At 41.7% G+C, this 19,211-nt stretch overlaps 2 protein-coding genes across 2 annotated transcripts in view; both read right to left on the reverse strand.

Moving 5' to 3' along the window:
- Positions 1–7,368: 7,368 nt before the first annotated feature.
- Positions 7,369–8,961, reverse strand: LOC139180621 (E3 ubiquitin-protein ligase RNF113A-like). The gene has a single exon (XM_070782560.1). The coding sequence runs from the start codon at positions 8,879–8,881 to the stop codon at positions 7,832–7,834; it is 1,050 nt and encodes a 349-aa protein (XP_070638661.1). The 5' UTR covers positions 8,882–8,961; the 3' UTR covers positions 7,369–7,831.
- LOC109554013 (ubiquitin-conjugating enzyme E2 variant 1-like) overlaps positions 8,916–19,211 on the reverse strand; it is a 100,154-nt gene continuing 89,858 nt past the window's right edge. Inside the window, exon 4 of the mRNA XM_070782434.1 lies at positions 8,916–9,001. Within this exon, the coding sequence (XP_070638535.1) occupies positions 8,916–9,001 (86 nt within the window). The remainder of the gene's footprint in view (positions 9,002–19,211) is intronic.

Below are 19,211 nucleotides of genomic sequence, written 5' to 3' on the forward strand. Positions count from 1 at the left end.
TTCTTTCCTTTCTATTTTTTTGACAATAGTTTCATTTTCTGCTTTAGCTAACCAGAGCTATTTTCTGTTGCTTGCAACCAAAAACCTTAACTGATACAGAGCAGAGTGTTTCCTTCCCTGCTGGTCTGCCACAGTGTTGAATTCTTCTATTAGAGTTCCTAGAGCTTTTCTGCTAAAAGGCAACTTAAAACCATGCCAGCTAACACTGTCTCAAGAATTCATTAATCAAATCTGTTGCAGAGATGATTAGCATTGTAGTGTTAATTCTCTTTAAAAAAAAAATGTGTCATAATTAATATACAATAAAATCAGTTAGGTTCAGTTGCTCAGTTGTGTCTGACTCTTTGCAACCCCACGGACTACAGCATGCCAGGCTTCCCTGTCCATCACCAACTCCCAGAGCTTGCTCAAACTTATGAGCAAGTCAGTGATGCCTTCTAACCATCTCATCCTCTGTCATCCCCTTCTCCTGCCTTCAATCTTTCCCAGCATCAGGGTCTTTTCCAATGACTCAGCTCTTCACATCAGGTGGCCAAAGTATCGGAGTTTCAGCTTCAGCATCAGTCTTTCCAATGAATATTCAGGACTGATTTCTTTTAGGATTGACTGGTTGGATCTCCTTGCAGTCCAAGGGACTCTCAAGAGTCTTCTCCAACACCACAGTTCAAAAGCATCAATTCTTCAGCATGGATACATAGAATAAAATGCATGGATGGAAAAAGTCCTGTTCCATGCTTTTAGATAATTGTGTATTCATCTTCACAACCACCACTAGAAACAAGATACAGAACATTTCTGTCACCCCAGAAAGTGCCTCCAATCCCCGCCATCCCAAAGGCAACCATTTTCTAAGCTATCAGTAGGTTAGTTTTGTCTGTTATAGGACTTCATTAAATATAATCATACAGCACATACTCTTTTCTCTCAAGTTTTTTGCTCAGCATAATGTTTTTAAGATTCATCTCTATTGTTTGTAGGTCTGTGTTATGACTTTCATGGATCCCATGCACTTCAATGAGCCCCTTCCTTCATAAAAAATAAAATTTATCTCTTATAACTGTGTTGCTATAATGACAAATATATATTATGTAATAAAACATTTTCATCAACCTAAAAGTTCATTTTTTCCTTCTGATTTTAAAAGAAATTAAAACATTTTCATGGGCCTGGGTGCTGTGCCTACTATGCTAAATGGGTAAGTCAACCTTGGTTGCTTCATGTATCAGCAGTTTTGTTCCTTTTTAATTGCTGAGTAATAGTCCATTGGATGAATAGCCCATGACATGTTTAAACATTCTGTTGATGAACATTTGGTCTGTTTCCTGTTTTTGGCTATTATGACTAAGACTCCCATGAACATTTATCTCCTTGTCTTTCTGTGGACACAGGTTTGATTACTCTTAGGTAAATACCTAGGACAGGAATGACCAAGGATTTCTCCCACCCGCTCTTTTAAAAATTTAGTCATTTCACTGGATATTACATGGTCTTTCTTGTCTTTAACAATAGAGCTCTGAGTTTTATCAAGCCACACGGCTCACCATTTATATTCTATATTTCCCAACATCACTTGCAAGTCCGTTTGAACATGTGACAATGTTTTAGCCAATTAGCTACAAGCGGAGATAATATGTGCACACTCAAGTCACATTTTAATAAGAAAACTACCTGCTTTCCCTTTCCTTTCCCTTTCCTCCTTTCCTTATGCCAAGATGTGAACGTGGTATGAGTGAGCCAGCTCTAACCATAAGCAGAATGGCAGAGTAAGAAGCTGGACCCTGAGTCCCTGCATCAATTCATAGAACAGAGCTACCTGCCTACTACCCTGGACTGTTCGCCCACTTCCGGGCTGTGGGATAGGTCGACTTCTGTCATGTTGGAGCCACTATCATGTGTCACAGCAGCTTCCTCAGCATTTTGCCTAATATAAGATGCTTTGAGTCAATCATGTCGATGGATACTCACTGGATACTGGACACTGATTCTCTAATGTGAACTAAATACTGTTCTAGGTACTAGAGACTTTTCCAGGATGAATCCGATACAAGATAAATGTACTCTCACCTGAGATGGTAAGTTATGAATACTCGGGGAGCTAAATAAAAGTACAAGTTAACATTATCTAACATCTCCCAAACTTTCATAGGGTAGCACGTGCTAAATGCAAATGAGTGACAAGGGATGGAAACTCAGAAAAAGATAAGCCCAAGGAGAAGGCAATGGCACCCCACTCCAGTAGTCTTGCCTGGAAAATCCCATGGACCGAAGAGCCTGGTAGGCTGCAGTCCATGGGGTCGCTGAGTCAGACACAACTGAGCGACTTCACTTTCACTTTTCACTTTCATGCATTGGAGAAGGAAATGGGAACCCACTCCAGTGTTCTTGCCTGGAGAATCCCAGGGATGGGGGAGCCTGGTGGGCTGCTGTCTCTGGGGTCGCACAGAGTCGGACACGACTGAAGCGACTTAGCAGCATGACTTTTCTTCTCTGACAGTTGGTGAGCATCAGTGCCCTTAGATAAACGGACACAACCTAGACTACTAAGGCAGCAGGGCCACAACATTTCAGAGCAAATAGGAAGGGGAAAGCATAAGGGAAGGAGATAAGGGAACACAAGAAAGCTGGGGTAGCATGGAAAGGCCCTGGGCCAGAAGACCTGCCTGCCAAGTCCACGTTTGACATTACCTTTGACTTAGATGAAGTTTCTTCATTTATCTTGGCATCCATTTTCTTATGTGTAAAATGGGAACTGTTTTATGATGTTCACTTTGCTCCAAGAAACAGAGACTCACTAATGCTAACTACAGTAAAGACAATGAATATTGTAATACCCACGTAGTGTGTATGGGAGACAGAATCTCAGAGAAATCTGAAAACAGAATCAGCTGTAGGATCAGGCCTCAGGGAGAATGGAACTAGAAGGTAGTTCTGCATTTAAGTCAGATGTAGAGTCTTTACCATCAGGGATCCAGGTGTCTTTTCTTTAGAGCTATATTTTTAGTAACACCTTCATTAAGACTTCTGTTTCAAGCTATTGAAATGTCAGCTCAAGATGTTTTGAGCAAAGAAAAATATATATACTGGATTACATAATAAAAAACAAAAATTCTGTGTGTGAAAGCCTTGGGCATCACTGAAGTCAGGTGGTCAGCCAGTGGAGCCAGGACTCAGTCCCTCTTCCTCCCTTGGCTCCTCTCTCCTTCATGTTGGCCTGACTCTCAGACCTCACAAGGTGACTCAAAGGTGGTGGGAAGGTCCAGCCTATCACCTCCCCCATTTTAATCAAGGTTCAAGATAGGTAAGACATGGCACTCAAAATGGGTAATTGAAGGCAAGGGTACTAAATGGATGATGTTTCAAAGAGCAAAAGAGAAGAGGGGATCAGTTCATCAAAACTGAGACAGAGATGGCTGTCTTATAGGACACAGTGAGTCTGGAGCAACTGCACAGAGAAGGAATTGAGGGAATAATAACCCAACCTCACTCCCTTCCACCTTTTTGGTGCAGCTTGTGGGACCTTAGGTCCCTGACCAGGCATTGAACCCATGCCCCCTGCAGTGGAAGCATGAATTCCTAATCACTAGCCGGCCAGGGAATCCTCTTCCCTGTCCCTTGATCTCCTGCTGGTACTAATTGATCAGAAGGAGCTTAGACTGTGCAGACCAGTTTTATTCAGGGCACAGAGCCAGGGGCAGGAATGAAGAAAATGGATTATTCAAGATATCAGTGCATCCTCTGAGATTTAAGTCCAGTGGAAAAGGCCAAATCATAAGCAAAAGTTCCTTCTTAGTTAACTGCATCTCCTTAGTTCTGACTGAGAAGAACTAAGGAGACCACCCTGACCATCAGTGTAGACAGAGGAATGAAGCCGGCTGCTGCTGCTACGTCACTTCAGTCGTGTCCAACTCTGTGTGACCCCACAGACGGCAGCCCACCAGGCTCCCCCATCCCTGGGATTCTCCAGGCAAGAACACTGGAGTGGGTTGCCATTTCCTTCTCCAATGCATGAAAGTGAAAAGTGAAAGTGAAGTCGCTCAGTATTGTCCGACCCTCAGCGACCCCATGGACTATAGCCTACCAGGCTCCTCTGTCCATGGGATTTTCCAGGCAAGACTACTGGAGTGGGGTGCCATTGCCTTCTCCGGAATGAAGCCTAGATGAGGTCAGCTCCTCATGTCTGAAAGTACCACCTCAAGGAAAGCAGCAATTTGGATTCCTTTCTTTTCTTCTTTGATTGCTGTGGCTAGAAAATAGAGGTCACTATTAAAAAAGAAAGAAGAATGGGTTTAAACAGTATTCAACGTGGCCATACTTCTTCCCCATTTATTATCCCATTTATTCATAAATATGTATGCTGGATGACTTTTTTTACAAAGGAGAGCTATAGATAAATGTAGCACTATTAAGATATCTGGTGGGGCACAAAGAATTTAGATTTGGTAAAGGTAGGTGTTTAGAAGGAAATTTTGCTATATTCCTGTCACAGAACAAAAACAGGCATGAACTGCATTCAGCAATTTAGGTGCTGATTTGGTATATTTACCATGTTCTTGACAGTAACTTTTTTCCCTTTTGGAAGTTGTAGAAGTGAAGAGATGCTTGCATATGTACCCACATGTTTCCTGCTACCATGCTAATTTTTGTTTCATTTTATAGATGAAAACTGAGTCACATTTCTGTTAAATATTTTATGTAAGATCATAGAATTAAAGTTTGATACCAGGACAAGACCTTGGATACCCAGATCAATGACCAAATGTTTAGTGATTCCAGTGCAATTCTAGAATAGTCTTCAGGAAAGCATAGTTTCTCTTGTTTTTAGCCGATTGTCCTGTATGTGTTGTATTATTCAGTTCCCTAGCATTTTTAAGAGTGTTCTCTCATTGACCAATGCTAAAGAATAATCAATGCAAAGACACTGTAGTTGGTGAGAGTATGGCTGGTTTTGAGGGGCCAAAAATCAATATGGCTGAACTGGAGGGATAAACACCTGGAGCAGGGGTGGGGACAGGATACGCAGGCAGGGCCAGACGGTACCTGACCTCAAAAGATAAACAATCACTTATAATTATTAATTTTAATTTTTAAATTTGGGGAAATGATTTCTTTTCATTATATTTTTATTGGTTTTCTTCTATTTAATGTAGCCACATATTACCTGAATTACTAGTAATACATTTATTAGTTGTTGTTGTTCAGTCTCTGAGTCATGTCTGACTCTTTGTGACCTATTAATACACTTAATAAGGTATTTAAAAGTGACGACATTTAAAAAATATTAAGAATAGATGATTATATAGGATACATGGGATACAATGAATTCAAAAAGGTAATATCTGAATGGGAAAAGTTTGTGAAATACTGGTGTACTGGGCATTTCTTATTTGCCCCATCATATCCACTTTCCACCCTCCATACTCTTCTCTCTGTGACGGCAGAGCTGACCTCTAAAGCCTGTAACATTCTGGCTTGTCCTCTAGTTTCTAGTTGGATTTGGCCAATGGGAGGCACTGGTTATCTGAAAGGGGGAAGAGAGTGAGCTAAGGGTCTTTATTTCCCCATATCCTTCTCTACAGAGTCACTGGGGTTGGTCCTCTGCCAAGAGGCACAACTCCCATCATTCAGATCTCCCTCACAGATACAGACACCCTCTCCAAGTTCCTGTAACCACCTCCCCGCCACACCTCTTCAGACCCGCCACACCTCTTCAGACCCAGCTATTGTTAGCACTGGGACACAGCACCATTCCCTGTTCGATTTTCCTTAACTCTCCCCACACTTATAAATCTTCTCTTATTAAATTCTCCTCCACTGTCCCATTTGAACAACTCTCTGTCCATGGGGTTCTCCAGGCAAGAATACTGGAGTGGGTTGCCACTTTGTTCTCCAGGGAATCTTCCCAACCCAGGGATTGAACTCAGGCCTCCCACATTGCAGGCAGACGCTTTAACCTCTGAGCCACCAGAGAAGCCCTGGTCCTGCCAGAACACTGATCAATAGGCCTGATGTGGTGGAAAGCGTGAACTTTGAAATCAGACAGAGGACTTGAATCTTGGCCACTTAAATAGCTTATGTGACCTTGGGCAAGTCCAGGTAGATAAGCATGGTATTCATCAACCCAGGAAGACTACCCTGTGAGTCCAGGCACCACATCTATCTCACTGATATAGTCCTGGTTCTTGCAGTAGTGTTTAATACTTATGTTAACTAAAAAAGATGTGCAACTTGAGAGTTGTGAGTTAAGTTTTATTTGGGGCAAAATGAGGACTGCAGCCCGGGAGGCAGCATCTCAGATAGCTCTGAGAGACTGCTCCAAAGAGGCAGTGGGGGAAAGTCTGTAAGGTTTTGGTAAAGGGGCAGTTCAGTACCATGAAGCACTCATTTTACAAAAGGCTTTTTGTTAGTCATGATGTCACCATTAAGGGATTTAGTGCTTCTCTAGATGCAAGGATTAAGATCATAAAATCTATTCCTAAAAACATCCAACTGTCTAAAGACCTGTCCCACCAGATTCCCTGGAGCACAGAGTGTCTCACTCCACCCTGAACTCCCTCAGGGGTTGCTGAAGGTCAACAGCTAGAGCAGCAAGGGGTTCAATCTCCATAGAGGCAGGTGGCAAATGCCTTTGTTGTTCAGTTATTGGCAATGCTCTTGGTTAAGTGCGGATTTGTAGTTGACACTTAGCTGGTACTCATGAAAAACTTTCGTTTTTTATCTTTTATTTCATCTTTTATGTGACCCCTAAGAAGAGGAAGGAGTCAACTTGTCAAACATTCTTACTTTGCAGTACCCAAAAATGAGGTATGAATTGTGCAGGTAGTAACCCTCAGATGTGCTCTTTAATGGAAACAATACAGAGAGGGATTAAAGTGGGGAGGGGGGGTGCCCTTTCCTGATGGTCTAGTGGTAAAGAATCCTCCTGCCAATGCAAGGGACACGGTTTTGATCCCTGGTCTGAGAAGACCCCACATGCTGCAGGCAACTAAGCCCATGCATCACAGCTACTGAGCCAGCACGCCTAGAGACCATGCTCTGAAACAAGAGACACCACCACCATGAGAAGAGTGGCCCCCACAACTAGAGAATAGCCCACGTGCAGCAATGAAGATCCAGCCAAAAGTAAATAAACATTTTTTTTTTTCAAGAAAGGAGAAAACATAGAAAGGAACTCATGGGCAAATGGTGCTCTGCTTACACACCGTCTGTCCTTAGAGTTCATCTCCTTCCCTATGTTACCCAAAAGCCAGTTCCCTTCTGAGGGGGGACTTCTGTTGCCATGGCATGTCTTCTTTCCAACAAAGAAGCAACATGAGGGATATCACATAAAGGACCTGAGGGTCCCACGAAGAAGGCAGTGAAGGAGTCCCAGAAGGGCTGAGGGTTTATTTGAGACACAGAGCCAGATGAGCAGCGAAGCCAGCGATGTCATGAACCCTCAAAGTCAAGAAGAGGTAAAGAAATGGTATATTAGGTTCCTACAGCTGCCATAACAAATTCACTCTGAGTGGCTTATAACAACAGCAGTGTATTCTGTCACAGTTCTGGAGGCTCGAAGTCTGAAATCAAGGTGTTGGTGGGGTCCTTCTAGAGCTCTTTGCTTCTTCCAGCTTCTGGTGGCTTCAGGGATCCCTTGGCTTATGGCTGCGGACATCAGTCTTTGCCTCTGTCTTCACATGGCCTTCTCTTCTGCCTTACAAGGATACTTAAGGCTGGACTTAGGGCCAACCCAGAAAAATACAGAATGATCTCACCTAGAGATCTGTAACTTAGCTACACTTTTTATTTTTTCCAAAACAACAAAACATTTCGAGATTTGAGAATAATGGGAAAATTAAGTAATGGGAATTGGACCCTTATCGGGGTCTTCTGGAAAATTAGAAGCACCACCCTCTTCTGCAGCTCGACGCTTCTCCAGTTTGGCGATCAATTCTTTCGCTGGATTGAAGACTCCGTTGGTCTGCTGGTCACAGACGTAGCAGCGCGAGGTGGTGCGGAAATGCTGAAGCGCACAGCCCTCGCAGAAATAATGCCTGCATTTGGTGACCACAGGGTTTTGGAAGGTCTGGCGACAGATGAAACACTTGAATGGTAGTTCCTCCTCATCCCTTGCCACTTCATAGTTTTCATCCTCGTCGACGCCATAGCGACCTTCGTCGAGCTCGCGTTGGATCTGCCACCCGTGCTTGTAATCTGAGCGGTCATGGAGGAATTTGCAACTGTCTCCGAAGCCGCAAAAGCCGGTCTCTTTGTAGTCCTTACAAATGTCGGGCTGGTAATCCCAGCGCACGGTGGCACGCAGATGCTCGGGAGCTCGAATGGGGCCCTTCCTCGCCATTCCTGAGGAATCACTACCCGCAGACGCGTCTTTGGGCCTCATGTATTTCTGATAATTATTCATTCCCCGGTAGATCTTATCATCTTCCTTGCCTCTCAACTCCTCCCGGATCTTCCGGCTGCGCTCAAAGATGGCTTGTGCGTCACGCTCCTTCTCCGTGTCTAGCTCGTACACAGCGGTCGCCCCCATGTCCTCCGGCCCCACGGGTTTCGCCGAGCGAGTGGACTTATAGACCACGCCGAGACTCTCGGGCTCCTCTACTTCCTCCTCGCTGCTCCGGTCCCCGGAAGCCCCTTTCTGTTTACCACCGCCCCAGGTCTTCTGGATCATCGGAGTGTGGATCGCCCGCTTCTTTTCAGGACGAACCACCCTGTTGCCTTCGTCACCGCTGCTGCTGCTGCCGCTGCCGCCGCCGCCTCCGCCTCCGGACTCTTGGTCGCAGATCCGGCGTTTTCTGCGGCCTGCACCCCCCTTTCGTCCAGGCTTTCTAAAAAGAAAGGTGCACACCTGGTCCGTCGTCTTTCCCGGGGAAAGCTGCTCTGCCATTTTAAAGAGTCGCGAGCTCTGAAACTGTTGTGGCCTACTGGGTGGCGCGGGGCTTCTGCGCGTCACTGCACTCGTGCGCTCCACCACTAGGTGGATGCAAAGCCGGTTGCGCAAAGAGGACTGTGGGAGCAAGGGTGCGCGAGAGCGTGCGCGTGCCACTCCTTAGCTACATTTTCAAAGACTCCCCCCGCCCCCCAATAAGGTCATGCTCACAGGTCCCAGGGGCTATATTTATTTATTTTGGAGGCACCATTCAACCTACTGCAAATGGCAGACAAAACAGATGTTAGCCAAATTTTAATCTAAAGAGTTGATTAATGAGCTCTGCATTTTGGAGAAGGAAATGGCAACCCACTCCAGTATTCTTGCCTGGAGAATCCCAGGGACGGAGGAGCCTCGTGGGCTGCCGTCTATGGGGTCGCACAGAGTCGGACACGACTGAAGTGACTTAGCAGCAGCAGCAGCATTTAGTAGATGAAGAAACTGGAAGTAGTGTGCAGAAAAGAGATAAAGATAGAAGAGGGTTTTTGGTTGAAGCTCTTGCCAGAGGGGATGATGACATGGATCAAAGCAGTCATTGTAGGAAAGAGAAGGTAAAGCCTATGAAAGATCTTATAAAAGAACTATCTTGGTTTATTTGGGAGAAGGAAAGGACAACCTACTCCAGTATTCTTGCCTGGAGAATTCCATGGACAGAGGTGCCTGGCAGGCTACTGTTCAAAAAGTTGGACATGACTGAGCAACTAATACTTTGGTTTATATGAAGTTCTCTGTGACAATAGAGAAAGAGAATAGGATTTCAAGTTATAAGAGCCAGGTGTAAGCCTCAGCTTGTACACTGACTGTGTATATTTGGCCCAGTCCTTAGTTTTAGTCTCTGCAGTTATAAACTTTGAATAATGGCAAAACTAGCTTACTGCACAGACTTATGTGCAAGTTTGTTTTTATTTTTTTACGTGAAAGATTTATTCAGAGTTCAAATTAGACCCTACGTGGGAAGGTAGTCTAAGCTGCTAGTTAAATGTACAAGCTGTGGTGTTGATCCACTGGGTTTAAAATCCCTGCTCTGCCACCAGCTATGTAAGTGACCTTGGGCACGTTCCTTACCTTCTTTTCCTTGGTTCTCCTGTCTGCAAAATGTGGATGACAGTAGTTAGCTAACTCATGAAGCTTTTGTTGGAGGATTAAAATGAGATGATCCAAATAAAGCACTCAGTATATAGCATATAGTAACCCCTGAATCAGAGAAGGCAATGGCACCCCACTCCAGTACTTTTGCCTAGAAAATCCCATGGACTGAGGAGCCTGATAGGCCTGCAGTCCATGGGGTCGATAAGAGTCGGACACGACTGAGTGACTTCACTTTCACTTTTCACTTTCCTGCATTGGAGAAGGAAATGGCAACCCACTCCAGTGTTCTTGCCTGGAGAATCCCAGGGACAAGGGAGCCTGGTGGGCTGCCGTCTATGGGGTTGCACAGAGTCAGATACGACTGAAACAACTTAGCAGCAGCAGCAGCGGCAGCAACCCCTGAATAAATATTACCTTATTATGGAAAAGATCTTTGTCAACATCTAAGTACTACAGCAGTGACTTGTAGTTTTGGCTATAGATGAGCATCTCTTAAAACTTCAGAAAAATAAAGATGCTTGAGCTTTGCCCTAGACCTGTTGAATTGGGATCAGTAGTTTTTAAAGATCTTAGATGACTGTGCTGCACCCAGAAGAAATTCACCTTGGCTAGACATGTTATTAGGATCCATTTCATAACAATATCCATTAAGAGAAAAAGCATAATCTTCATCTTAGTGAGACTGTATGGTGGTCTGAACCAACCTAGGCTTCACTTCCTTTTGTAAAAGTACTTTTATAGCACTTAACGATATGCTAAGGAAGGCAATGGCACCCCACTCCAGTACTCTTGCCTGGAAAATCCCATGGATTGAGGAGCCTGGTGGGCTACAGTCCATGGGGTCACTAAGAGTCGGACACAACTGAGCGACTTCACTTTCACTTTTCACTTTCATGCATTGGAGAAGGAAATGGCAACCCACTCCCGTGTTCTTGCCTGGAGAATCCCAGGGTCGGGGAAGCCTCTGGTGGGCTGCCGTCTATGGGGTCGCATAGAGTCGGACACGACTGAAGCGACTTAGCAGCAGCAGCAGCAAGGACCATTAGCTCATTTAATACGTGCAATATGCTTCTGAAGCAGGAGTTATTAGATAAGGAAACTGAGGCACAGAGAGATTAAGCAAATAACTGAAAGTCACACAGTTAGAAAGTAGTAGAGCCAGCACTGGAACTGTAGTCTTGTGGCTCAGACAATTACAGCAGACAGATTCTCTCAAAGCTATGGTGTCTCTCAAAGTATGTAACTTCTCTGCATCTCAGTTTTCTTATCTGTGCATGACAATTATAACACTACTTACTTCCTAGGAGACTTGTGAAAATGAAGCAAGATGCTGCCTGTAAAACATGAAGCAATGAATTTAGTGTTTATTGCTTAACTATTAAGCACTAAATAAAATTCAGTCATTATTATTAATAATTTTAATATCATCATTATTCAGTTTCATGGAAATATAATGCAGGTTCCAGCTAAAGTGTAATAATCTGAAACATCTGAGCCTGTTTAGCCAACTCCTGGGGCAGGACAGCTCGTTTAAGGCAGTGTAGAATCTATCACTTGCATTTTTACCTCGTGAGCCTCTACTCCTTTCCAGTGCTCACATGTCAGAGTCCAGTGATGCAGGGGGACATGAAAGGGGGACTTGAAAAGTGGTACCAGTGAACCAATGAAAACTCTGCAAGACTTTGATGAATAAGCAGCACCACCTCAGGGGGCCCTTTAGGTCAAGGACACGTAGATGGACTGCCCTCTTCCAAAGACAGCTTCTTGGAGCTTTAAATTTTTTTAAGGAAATCAGAGCCTTGACCCAAGGATGAGAGAGAGAGAGAAGGCAGTCCTGCCAGATAACCCAAGTCACACATGCTTCCAAAAAACACGTAAGTTCATTTTACAGGTTGTATGAATCTCTAGGAATAAGAGCTGGAGGAAATTCAAACTGGTTAGGTAAATTACAGCCTACCTGGTTAGGTAAAACCAGGTTACACAATATTTTACAATTCCTGACACAAGCACTGATTAGTGTAACATGGAAAGATGGGCAGAAAAGAGTTTAATCTCTAAGAGTGTGTGTGTTGAATTTTTTAAGATTGTTTGCCTTCTCAAGTCCTGGAAGCATCAGCACTTTGGATTAGTTTCCATGACAAAGCACAAGAGGGCGCCAGAGAAGATGGAAAGTTTTGTTTTCCAGGGACCCACTTTAGAAAGTCCTTTCTGATCTCAATATAGGGGTGTTTACTATTAGTTCTTTCCGAGTTTTTTAAAATGAAATAACTATGTGCCTAAGTTTGTTGGCTAATACTTTTGATCAAGGTGCTGCTGCTGCTAAGTCACTTCAGTCATGTCCGACTCTGTGCGACCCCATAGACGGCAGCCCACCAGGCTTCCTTGTCCCTGGGATTCTCCAGGCAAGAACACTGGAGTGGGTTGCCATTTCCTTCTCCAATGCAGGAAAGTGAAAAGTGAAAGTGAAGTCGCTCAGTTGTGTCCGACTTTTAGCGACCCCATGGACTGCAGCCCACCAGGCTCCTCCGTCCATGGGATTTTCCAGGCAAGAGTACTGGAGTGGGGTGCCATTGCCTTGAGTAGTTAGCAAATGCAAAGCTAAAATACTTAAACATTGTTGGAGAAAGCAGAGAGTAAAGAAGATTGCTAATGCTGAATCAGTTCAGTTGTGAAATATTTATTAGTTGCTTTCTGTGTGCACAGTGGTTAGATGCTTTGGGTGCCAAGATAAATGAGCCCACAATTTTTCATTGAATTTATTAGTCACATGAGAAGTCAAAATTATCTATAATACTTTACTTTTTCTTATTTGAAACTCTATCCTCTTCACCTATTAATTTCTTCAGAAGGAATCTGTGTAATGGTTAAGCACAAAGGTTCTAAAGTAAAACAGTTTTTTGCTCTTTCCAGCTATTAACCTCCCTGTGTCCCAGTTTCCTCACTTGTAAAATGAGATGGTTATATCACCTACCTCACTGAGTGTTGTGACGATTAAATAATACAATCCATACGAAGTGCTTGGAACCGTGTCATATTTAAGAGCTCAATATTTATGAATTTTTACTCAGATATTACTTGTTCTTGGGAACACAGCTGAACTTATAGACAGAATGATTGGGTCCAAAGGCATTGTTTGATATAACTATGTGGACCAGTAACTTTTTTATTTCTGTCACCTGCAACAGAAAGCATCCTGACTGACACAGCAGTTATATTTAATTTCTTGATTTGTGTTAGTACTGTGCTAAATTTTCCATATCTTATCTATCTTTTTAGTTTTCATAGTAGCTCTAGAGGTAGAGATATGATAGGTACTAATATTACTTCCATTTTACAGATGAGAAAACAGTAAAAACCACTGAGTAACACATCTCAGATCACACAACTAACAAAGAGAGGAATCAAGATCTGCATCCATTTCTAGTCTTACTCTTATAATAAAACTGATATTCCCCAAATGGTACAAATACCCTCTGGTATAACACACTTTAAAAAGTTTGACCTCAGTCACTGTGGTTCCATGGAACAGCAACATACTTCCTTGAACCTTCATTGACTTCTCCTTTTCCTGACTATTGGCCATGGTCACTATGAAAAGCCATCTAATTTATCCCTCAAATACCCACTGTGCTATATACTACTTACTGTCTTGCTAGAATGAACAGTCTATGAAGTAGGACTTTGTTTTGCTCACTGTTATATCCCCAACACCTAGGATGGTACCTGACACAGCATAGACGTTAAATAAATATTTCCTGAATGGATGAACAAACAAATGTGGCTTTCCTTGATCATATTGCACAACTTGGAGAGCAGAATGTGTGAGAACATTACACACTTGGTAGCGCTGGTCAAAAATCCTTGTGTGTTTTTGTATATTGTCGTATCATAGGAGCTAAACACACATACACTCACAGAAATTGACTGATAGATATATCAACTCTACCCTAAAAACAAGCTCAATTCCCTCAGATTCCACAGCAAAATTCTGTGAACACCTGGTTAGTACATTGAAACTGAGTGTAAAAGTTCCTAAACTCTGTTCTAGGCTCCACCCCTGAGGGCAAGGCAGGGTCTACATTCTTGCCACTATTGTGATGGAATTGGTCCCAGTATACAGCCTAAAGAAGCTTCGCTGGTGGCTCAGTGGTAAAGAACCCACCTGACATTGCAGGAGACTTAAGAGGATCAAAATCAGGTTTGATCCCTGGGTTGGGAAGATCCCCTGGAAAGGGCATGACAACCCACTCCAGTATTCTGCCTGGAGAATCCCATGGACAGAGGAGCCTGGTGGGCTGCAGTCCATGGGGTCGCAAAGAGTTGGATGCAACTGAGCACGCACACATAGAACCTAAAAGATCTGGGGTCTCTAACTTGTCCACTAGCGAACCATGTGGCCTTGGACAAATCCTTTAGCCTCATTGAAACTTCATTTCCTCCCATGTAAAACAGAAATAATCTCCTAGCTTTTTGTGAGGATCAAATTACATGGTTATGAAAACACTAAAAAGTCAAGCAGTATATATAAGGGAAGACAAATTGAATTCATACATTTCTAGGTAAAAGTTTAAAAAAAAAACCCTCATTTTGATGACTGAATTCCTTGTATTGATTGGCTTGTGTGGGTAGCATGGGATTTAGCCAAAGACAAATTAGAAACAAGTTCTCAAAATATGATTTGGAAGAAACAAGTTTGGTTGAAATCAAACTGGCTCAGGGGACAATTAGGTCAAAATAATAGTTTGAAGAACCAAGTTTCTTAGTTTTTTGTTTGTTTTTTTTTTAATGGTTATTTTGGTTTACTTTGGGAGTCTTTTACATGTCAGCATTTTTATCAGTCTAAAGAATTTCTCAGAGTTTTTTTCTTTCTTTTTAAAGTCATTTTAAGGATGCCTTGAATTAGGTTTCTCATTGGTTTGACCATTTGTCAAATGTGTTTCCTCTCAGATCTGATAACATTGATTAATTATTTATAACTGGGAATTCATAATTGTCTAATTATAAAAATGAAATACTGGAACACACACAGCTTTGCAGCTCAATAGATAACGGCAGTTTCTCTTTCGAACATTTGAGCTCTTGGAAACTGGCTGCTTTGCTGTCTTTTTACCTCTTTTATACAATTTAGTATTAAGAGAGAGCAATGAAGAGGAGAAAATCTTGAGTGCAGGGTAGGAAGTGTTCAGGATTCCAGTGTGGACAAAGACACCATTCTCTGCCAAGAGCCTTCATAAACCTTCATTTAAATTTAAAACAAGCGGGCAAACTCAACTGTTGAAGTGCAAGAGGGAAGACTGAGTGCAAAGAAGGCAGTGAGGTTTTAATCGCCTTCATGCTGTGAATGCGGTCCAAAGCACAAGAGGGCAGTGCAGCGCTAAATATCTCAGCATCGACCTTGAAACGTACACTGACTTGCATCTAAACAGGCAATAAGCACAGGAAAAAAGCCGAGCTCGTAGAAACAAAAAGTAAACACGTGTTTATCAGGGGCTGGGAGGTTGGAGGAATGGGGAGGGGTACAAGCATTCTGTAAAATGGATATTTTGGGAACACAGGAGTCTTGGGAGGATTATCTAAGACAGTGTACGGGAAGCGCCTGGGACCTAAAAGCTGCAGCATAACTGGTAACTCTTATTATTGCCAAACATTAATTTCATAGTACCTACCATTTCTGAACAAGTCAGGTAATACACAATCTGATTACAACAGCCGATAGTTCACTTTTGTCCTCATCACGGGTGAAAATTATAATTAGTTTAGCCCCTCCACATTCATTCTCATGCTAAAAAATCATCTAATGATGATAGAGATCAGTATAATTCATTCAAATATAGAAATCAGAGTTCTAACAGAGCCACAGCAGATAAAAATGTCCAATTGTGTATTAAGATGATGTTAAGGAAAAGTTTCTGAGTAGAACCCATCAAGCCAAGAATCTATAATCCAGTTTTCTGTCAAATCCCAATACCCGATTCAATAACAAGAGCCATGATAATGACAATAGTTCTTGTTTGTCCAGTCAACAAAACTACTAAGCCTTAATTGGTGAGAAGAATTCACCTGGGCATCCAACAGTTATTCTGCACATAATGTCAGTCATGATAAATCACTGTGCTATGGTTAAATCACTCAGCAAATAAATATTGGCTGGTAAGAGTATAGAGAAAAAAGCACCAAGAAATAGAAGGAGTCATGGAAGCTTCCTAGTTCATTAGAGATTATTGCATGAGAATCTAAAATTTAATAGCAGTTCAGAAAGATTTCTACCATCACTGCTGACCTGGACAAATTCAGTGTTCAATCCAGTTTCATGTGGAATATTACTCAGCCATTAAAAAGAACAAGAGAATGACATTTGCAGCAACATGGATGGATCTAGAGATTGTGATACTGAGCAAAGAAAATCCGAAACAGAAAGACGAATATCGTACACTATGACTTATACATAGAATCTGAAAAAGGAGTACAAATGAACTTATTTACAAAATAGAAGTAGGGTCACAGATGTAGAAAACAAACTTATGGTTACTAAGGGATAATGCAGGGGAGGGATAAATTGGGAGATCGGGACTGACATATACACACTGCTATATATAAAATAGATAACTAGTAAGAACATACTGTATAGCACAGGGAACTATACTCCATACTCTGCAATGGACTATTATGGGAAAAGAATCTTTAAACAGAGAGTATATGTGTATATGTATAACTGATTCACTTTGTATACACTGGAAATCAACACAACATGGTAAATCAACTCTATTGCAATAAACATTTTTTTAAAAATTTCAGAAAGTATAGTTGGACCCAAAGACTGAATAAATACTCCAGACAGTAATCAGTGAGGTGGTATATATAGAATATAGAAAACACCTGTGTATGTGTGTTGAGTTGCTCAGTCATGTCCAACTCTTTGCGACTCAATGAACTGTAGCCCACCAGGCTCCTCTGTTCACGGAACTTTCCAGGCAAGAATACTGGAGCGGGTTGCCATTTCCTACTCCAGGGGATCTTCCTGACCCAGGGATGGAACTTGCGTCTCCTGCATTGGAAAGCAGATTCTTTACCACTAGGCCACCAGGAAGCCCAGAAAACACCTTAGCTGGAAATTATTCATGTCCATTCAAGCTGGATTTTCCTTAAATTGTTACTTTTACATTTGGTTACTATTTCTTTCTCAGGGAAATATGTGTACCTTTTTGAACATGGAGGCTGAACTAGCCTGAATAGCTCCTGGAAAAGTTTTTTGTATACATGAAAGTGAACTCATTAAAAAAAAAAAAAAAGGAATTCATTTGGGAATTGAAAAGTGGAAAGACTCAGGTTTACTTTCAAATTGTATATAAACAAAAAGAAGAGAGTGAAGTTAGCTGATAGTATTTTAAATTTATTTTGTTAATCTGAAATAATCTTTGTAAATTCATTTAAAAATCTTTTAAATTAAAAGACAGAATTCTGTGTTATGGAGTTTCCCAGGTGGCTCAGTAGTAAAGAATCTGCCTGCCAGTGCAGGAGATGCTAGAGATGCAGGTTCGATCCCTGGGTCAGGAAATCCCCTGGAGCAGGAAATGGCAACCCACTCCAGTATTCTTGCCTGGTAAAGTCCATAGACAGAGGAGGAGCCTGGCGGGCTACAGTCCATGGGGTCACAAAGAGTTGGACACCACTGAGTGACTGAGCACGGTTAACATTTTGCTTCATATTCTCTTTGGTATAAATCTAGCTATATGTAAAGAAATGAAATTAAATGAAAACATAGTAATTACATTTTAAAATAAACATGTGCTTGTTGTGTTAAAATAATTACATATGCTGATTAAGAAAAAACATCCAAAATACAAGTACGTATTCAAAGATAATGTATTTTGGTAATAGTTTCACTTTGCAAACACAACAAAAAATAACCCTCATATCTCCACTTTGAAGATGATTCACCATCTTCTCCAGTAACTTCAAATCCATCTGCTACAATTAGCTCTGCTTGTTAAAAGATTATCCTTCTGTTTTCTGCTACAAAAATGGGATATCAAAATTACTGCCTTAAATCTATTGTGCTTTTGTAATGAAATGCATGCTATAACTATCTAACTTTCAAGGACTGTTATATAGGATTATACAACAAAAAACAAAACTGTGCTCTTTGTAGGAAAACTAGTGATTTAAATCAAACCTACTCGAATTCAAAGAGAGGCACGGTTATCAATTGGATAACTGTGGTTAGTGGCCACAAGATGAATGACTTCATCTGCAAACCAAATTCCTCAGTTTAAAATTGGATGGCCTTTTCCCTTGAAATTGCTTGGAGGGGATCACTCACTTTCTACAGAGCCAGCATGAATTCATTTGGTTGGTATTACTCTCTTTTTCCAAGATAAGATGGACTGCCTGAGAACATTTGTTCCTTCTGTAGTCATGGTTCAAAAGTGGACCTGATTGTTAGTAAAACCTGCCAGTTGTCAGAAACAGATGCTTTAATACGGGTAAGTTATTCTTAACAGTGTAATCAAAACTCTTGGAATGATGATCTGCCCTTGAAATATGGATTCTCAAATTTAAGAGTTGAAGGAGCCTTTAAGTCATTTAGCTCTTCCTGTAGCCTCTGTTCGGATTAGGCTGGAGATTCTTCTGACTTGTAAAACTCTCTAAGGACGAAGATTCTACTTCTATCTTACTAATTGATTCTAAGTGCTTTTTAACACAGATGTCTAAGTCCTTTCCTAGAGTCTAAAGTGAAACTGATATTTTGGGGTCCCCATAAATTTCCAAATGTATATGCCATGCTGTTGTAGAAAGAGTATTGGACTTGGAATCAAAAAATCGGGACTTGACACTGCTTATTTGATCTTCAGCAAGTCCTTTATCCTTTCTGGGGTTCAGTTTCCTCATCTGCAAAGCTAATAACCCTTACCTGTCTCAAAGGAGGTTGGAAGGATCAAATAAGCTAAGACATATAAAAACCTGAAATAATTATAAAACTGCAGATTTTATCTTATGTCTTATGATAATTAGGAAGTTCAGAAAGAAATAAAGATTTAGGGTTTTTAGATCTTAAATACCTATGCTATTAGGAATCTTGGTTATGTCAGTTCTCAGGCTACCCTAGACATATCACTCTCTTAGGGGCCTGACCCCAGGCTCAAAATCTACAAAATTTCAGCATCCATTGCTCTCAGACTCTTCTCAAACAGTTTACGAA

This window comes from Bos indicus, chromosome 29, assembly GCF_029378745.1.
Source record: "Bos indicus isolate NIAB-ARS_2022 breed Sahiwal x Tharparkar chromosome 29, NIAB-ARS_B.indTharparkar_mat_pri_1.0, whole genome shotgun sequence".
NCBI classification, from domain to species: domain Eukaryota; kingdom Metazoa; phylum Chordata; class Mammalia; order Artiodactyla; family Bovidae; genus Bos; species Bos indicus.

Excerpts from the sequence above, each read along its gene's own strand:
- LOC139180621 (XM_070782560.1), bottom strand. The coding sequence starts at position 8,881 with ATGGCAGAGCAGCTTTCCCCGGGAAAGACGACGGACCAGGTGTGCACC.